At 32.6% G+C, this 6175-nt stretch overlaps 1 protein-coding gene across 2 annotated transcripts; it reads right to left on the reverse strand.

The window, feature by feature from the left end:
* Window positions 1-1429: 1429 nt before the first annotated feature.
* LOC112512544 (probable glycosyltransferase At5g03795) lies at window positions 1430-5762 on the reverse strand. 2 transcript variants are annotated; one of them, XM_025118561.1, is made up of 5 exons: window positions 5552-5755; window positions 5270-5515; window positions 3460-3805; window positions 2481-2789; window positions 1430-1893 (listed from the first exon to the last, which is right to left on the reverse strand). In XM_025118561.1, the coding sequence occupies exons 1-5, from the start codon at window positions 5671-5673 to the stop codon at window positions 1534-1536; spliced, it is 1383 nt and encodes a 460-aa protein (XP_024974329.1). In that variant the 5' UTR covers window positions 5674-5755; the 3' UTR covers window positions 1430-1533. The 2 variants fall into 2 exon arrangements, with proteins under 2 accessions (XP_024974329.1, XP_024974327.1); XM_025118559.1 differs by having other exon boundaries at window positions 5270-5762.
* Between the last annotated feature and the right edge of the window lie 413 nt (window positions 5763-6175).

Raw genomic sequence — 6175 nt, forward strand, 5'->3', positions numbered from 1 at the left:
GATTTGTCTTTGATTCCGTCTCTTGAGTCGATTCCTTATTACTATCTCGGTACATCGATTTGCTTTCTGAATCCGGACTCGTTGTTTTGTTCCTTGAATTGTACGCCATAGTACGGGTACTACTTCGTGTGGCACGCCGAAAGTTTATGGCGAAGTCAAGATCCCGGGTTGGACGGGTGAGACTTTCTGCAGTTGTGAATACTCATTGCTCAGAAAGAAGGAAGAGCAATGAGTAGGGAACCTTGGCACATACCCGGTAGAGGAAGGCGGGCAGTGCGAGGTTTTCCGTAATGTATGATTCTGACTCGGACTTTGGCATGAGCTCGGGAGGTGAAGGACGGGGTGATGTATTGTCCTCGTTATGTATACTGTTTCGATCTCTTGGTTCTTGATATTTATCGGTATTCTTACGTTGTTGAATATATTTGGTCGTTGATTCTGTCTCCTTGTTGTATTGAGCATCAATGGTATGGTATATTATGGTGATTTGAATATGGAATCTTATGATCTTGGCATCTGGTACGTAATTGTTCACTCGGTTCCTTGTAAGTCTCGGTTCACATCTGGATGATGTCTTGAACTCTATTATTGATAAGAGTTTATTATGTATGTTTATAAACATGTGCGATATTGATATGTAATACTTAACTATTTAACTCACTAAGCATTGGCTTATCATTTAAGTAGCAACCTCTCTCAGGAAAGAAGGCGGACAAAAAGAAAGATTTCGTTGTTTGACTTGAAAATTTACTGGGAAACTTGAAGATATCGATCTTGCTTTTGGGTAAATATTAGCTTATATATATAGAGTCTTGTCCCGTATTCTTTTGGCTACTTAATTCAGGTTGTAAGTAAAAATCCATTATATCCGGTTTGGAATGGTGTTTTGGGTGATTTTATCACTAAAATAGAACGGATATCTCGATGGGCTTTTCTAGAAATTAATATCCCATATTTTGAGGTTAATTAATGTTATGCCCCTATCTGTGTGTTTCTAAGTGTAGGTCATCCTTTGCCTCTGGTCCTTCCTGGCCTCTGGTCCTTCATCGCCTCTGGACCAATGCATCGCCCCTGAACCGATGCATCGCCCCTGGACCGATGCATCGCCCCTGGACCGATGCTTCGCCCCTGGTCCATTTTCATCGCCTCGAGTCTTCTTCCAAACTTAGTCGTTTAAACAGCATTTTGAGATTTTCCATCCTTGACCCTGATTGCTTCGGCTTAACTTTTAGAATAATTAGGATCAATATTTGGTCCTAATAATCATTAAATTATATTTTATTAGAGATTTTATAAGATTGGTAAATTGGGGTTTGCTAAAGACTGATGTTACAGTTACCGTCCAACTTTTGTGACGGTTGTGTGGCAAATCATCCTGTAGCAACGGATTTCTCAGGGAAAAGTCTGTAGATAAAAGTCTTCCATTTAATAGTGAACATATTTATCGCAAATGATAAATTGTGTATTTCATATTGATACATATCAACAACATAATATATAACAACTATTTCATCGAATAACTTGGATAATTTATCATGGATCATGAATGCGAGTATTGAGTCTTCTTAGCCATATTGAGTGAAGAATCATATGAAAAACGTCATATCTCTTCGGAGGTAAATTCACCACAAAATGCTTTCGAACCTTAACACCATTTCTTTGAAATCTAATGTATTGTCTTTGAGAAATCCCCATTAGAATAATTTTCAAATTTGGGATGTCATTAAGCGCAATGTCAATAGAGAACTTGCGCCAATCCAACACATCACTAAATGGCTTTGCGTAATGATCCTTTATGAGGACCGGTACGCAACCCATGTATAGTGCTTCCACCATCCTCGGGCTCGCCACTTCCCACCCACTCGCGCAAATGCAGTATTTGCTTTTTCTTACCTGAAAAGAGAGACACAACACAGGGTTAAAATAACAAGTACATAATAAGAACTCTTTCAGAAGTGAAGACTTTGTTAATGTTGATCGACACCCAATATTCACCTAGGCTATGTTTGACGATTAGTTGTTGGTTGATAAGCTATTTTTTAGATGAAAAACCTAGTTTGGCTAATAAGTTAGCTAATAAACTAGTTATGTCCAAAAAAACACTAGCTAATCAGGCAGATGACAATGTAAAATGATTTAAAAAACCATAAAGTTTTTCTTGATTTGCGTAAAAATGTAAAATATAAGGAGCATAGTTAAAAAGAGATTAAAAAATGCCATTAAAGCAAACGTTATCTAAAATAGATTTTCAGAAGGAAAAAAACTACCTTATTGTTTATGGAACAAGACCTTTTCAGACTTTTTCAACAAGTTAAAAAAATAAGGTATCTTATGGTCGTCAAACATGATCCTAACGGTTTTGGCCGAACTAGATTATTCTAAGGATCTTTAATTATGTTATTCTAAATAAAGTTTCAACCACGAAACAAGTTCAATTGAGTAAAAGCTGCTATTACTAATACTGGCATGGGAATATTTACCATATCGTAATAATTCTCGCCTTTTGGGAGGTATTGTTGTATTTTGACACCATCTTCGGTCTTGTTTTCCCAATGCTCAAGAAGTACTTGGCGAATGTAGCCATGGATACCACCCGAAAAGAAGACTAGAATAGTTCGTTTAGATGGGGAAGGACCACCTAGCAATCCCTCGGTAGTGCCATGTGGGAGGTAGATTTCTGGGATCGAGACATCTCTTGTAAGGTTGAATCCTTCAGAGGTATTTGCATTGCAAAGAGCACGGATCGAGTTCTTGTATAGGATAGGAATGGCAGTCGAGATTTCAGGCCCCTACAACATGTAAAATCTATTACAAAAGAAGTTGAATACTATCAACAATTAATTACTTCATTGTTAATTAATTGTTGAATACTATCAACAATTAATTGCTTCAAAATGAGAAAGTTTAATGGTTTTATCATTCAAAAAAATAGTTCAGAAACTTAATCATTCAAAATGGAATAGTTTGTTGAGTTTTTATGAACTTTTCCTTTGATAGTTGTTTTACATGTTATTTTTCATTTCATGCTAGAATTTAAAGTATTGATTAACAAATATTTGTTTCATTTTGTGTTTGTTTTACATGTACTTGTTTCACAATGTGAAACTTTTTTACATATATTTTTGTGAACCCAAACACATAAAAATGTTTCATATTGTGAAATAAATATATGTTATTAATAATTTAGATCTTAGCCTTGATGAGAAAATTTTATGTGAGATAACATATGATGCATTGGTTCTCATAGTGATCACAATATTTGAGGTTTTCATATGATCAGTCGCATATAAATGTGTTATATATATATGTATGTATGTATGTATGTATGTATGTATGTATGTATGTATGTATGTATGTATGTATGTATGTATGTATGTATGTATGTATGTATGTATGTATGACTAATGGAGAACAAACTCAAGATGACCAACTGAGATACCCTTAGATGTACATACATACCCAATCATGGCAAGCAAGCATGAAGTGATCTGCCCCAAGGCTTCTGTTCCAATACGGATGTTTCTCGGCTATGACATCGACATAGTCAATGGCAGTGTTTTTCATATCACTCCAAAGTCGGGTTTCCCTCACGTAAACGAAATGAACGATTGACACAATGCTAATCGGAAGGAAGAAAACATGAGCTTTTTCAGGGTCTAGAGTACGAAATCGACTAATTTCCATGTCGTTAATGAAAATTCCTTCTATTCCAAGAATGCCATCACAAGGTGCATCATGAAAAACCGGGGGATCTCCCTCTTTATAAACATATATCTTGAATTTTTTCTCCATTTCCAAGTAACTCCTACAAATATTTTGCAATTATTTCAAAACATAAGACAAAAAAAGTAATAATTAATTATAAAAACTATCTAACAATTTAAGAATATTTGAATAAATTTGTTCGGTTTTCTATTGTGAATACCTTACTTTCAAACTGTATATTGCATATAATCATATTACATTTTTTGATCACATTAAAATATAGCATGTCTTTCATAAATTAAGAAAACATCCAATTTTTTTTTCATTAACCTGGATATCCAACCCGTTATGCGAGTCGACTAATCTTAGAACGACCACCTCCTTTTCAAATAGTCTTGAATCACCGCATTTTAGCCTCCGTGGCCATAAGAGGATTTTTTTTTTCTTCATGGATTTGAACCTATGACTTCCAGGTACTTTTGACATTTAGAGTCAAGCTCAAATCAATCTGGCACTACCTTTATGGTTTATACATGCAACTTTGTAAATAAAAAATAAAACAATTTATTATAACTTTGCAAATGAACAATCATTTTTTAATTAAATTTTATCATTAAATTATTAAATCAAGAATAAAAGGTCCAAATTACCCTCATCTGCATCATATTATTATATGTAGGAGTAGCTTTCAATTGCAAACTTAAGTTTTATTATGAACACGACATATATGAGCACACTTCACTTGTCTTACACATTCAGGAGAAGATATTATAGTAAATTATACAATATTCATAATGAACGATATAATATTTATACTGAATACTATAATAAGTTTACGTATATTATTCATGCTAAATAAAAACAAATAGAAATACGTGACGTTTTTTTCTGTGTCCTCCAAACACTATATATATATATATATATATATACATATATATATATATATATATAATACATTTAACAATCAATAATTGAGGTCTAATATATATGAGGCAATAAAACAAACAAAACCCCTACCACAAATACTTTTTTTATTGATAAGTACAAAAAAAACCATAAATATCTTTAAATAATGCATTAGAAAAATCCTTTTCTATTTCTTAGAAATTAACATAGAGATTAGATTGAGAATGCCTTAGAAATGCTTTCATAAAATCGATTTTGATCGTGTAAAAAGCCAAAAAATGGATAAAAGGTAAAAATATTTTTATTTAATTAATAGAATTTTTTAATGTTAATTTCTGTAGGTAAAAGTCTTCCGTTTAGTAGTGAACATCCGTTAAGAGAAGAAATTAAATTACGTTTTTGCAAACCATGATAACCATCTTATAATTTCAAACTGTAGAAATAAAAGCTGTTATTTCCTACATGCTACAAGGACCAAATTTATAGTTTAAAGAAAAAAATTGTAACTATTACATTACATGATTTTACAACGGTGTGTTATTTTTTGATGGTAGATATTATTTTGGAATTCCCATCGAATCAAGCAACCTAGAGACGAACATTCTTCACAAATGAATAAGAAAGACAGAATGAAATAAAAATTTGAAGACGAAGGTACCTGTGAAACGTATTAGGGTTCCAATAAACGGAACCAGAAGGCACATAATCATGATCATCAATCGTCTGATTACCACCTGCACCTCTTTTTATCAAAGCTCGAGATTTCGCTAATCCAGCTTCAATCAACTCTAGATTACTAGGCCTTCTTATCTTAGTCTCCAGTTTAACATCACTAATCCTCGAAATCATCCGTTGATTAGCTTCATTATTCACTAATAATGAAGAGGAAGAAGATGATGATGATGATGATGATGATGATGATGATGATGATGATGATGATAGAGTTAATCGAGAAGTTAAACCTTTCGAAGAACTGTGATCAGAAATTACGAACGAAGCAAACAATCCTAAAATTAAAACGAATGGTAAGATTATTAGAAGTTCTCTCTTCTTCAAATTCATCCTTGTTTTCCCAAATCTATTCAATTTCTCTGTATGTATATAGATATATAGATGTGTATGTATAGAAAGAACACCTTCTCTCTGTATTAAAGAATCTACTTTATCTCCCTAGAATCTGGCATTGGCGGTTGTGCTTTAAAGACGAATCATTTTAAAGAGCAAATCAATGTTTATTTAATCCAGAGAAATAAGGTTCGTTGTTGTTGTACATTATGTTGTGGATGTTGTAGCTTATTCTGGAATTTGAGAAGCCAGCTCCGGATAAAACGGACCAATTTATACTATTTTATAAAATATTTGGATAAAAATCGTAAAAACCATCTTAATGTATCAAATACGGTTAATAGTACGTATTATTTAAAATTTAATATTACAAGTTAATGGTGCATGATTATAACTTCTTAAAACTGTATATTGAATTCACATAACAAACTGATAAACATAATTAAATACAAAATAAACATCTTATTTTGAATTTAAATAATATAAATTATAACATAAT

Source organism: Cynara cardunculus, assembly GCF_001531365.2.
Source record: "Cynara cardunculus var. scolymus isolate 2C chromosome LG 5, CcrdV1, whole genome shotgun sequence".
Lineage (NCBI taxonomy): Eukaryota > Viridiplantae > Streptophyta > Magnoliopsida > Asterales > Asteraceae > Cynara > Cynara cardunculus.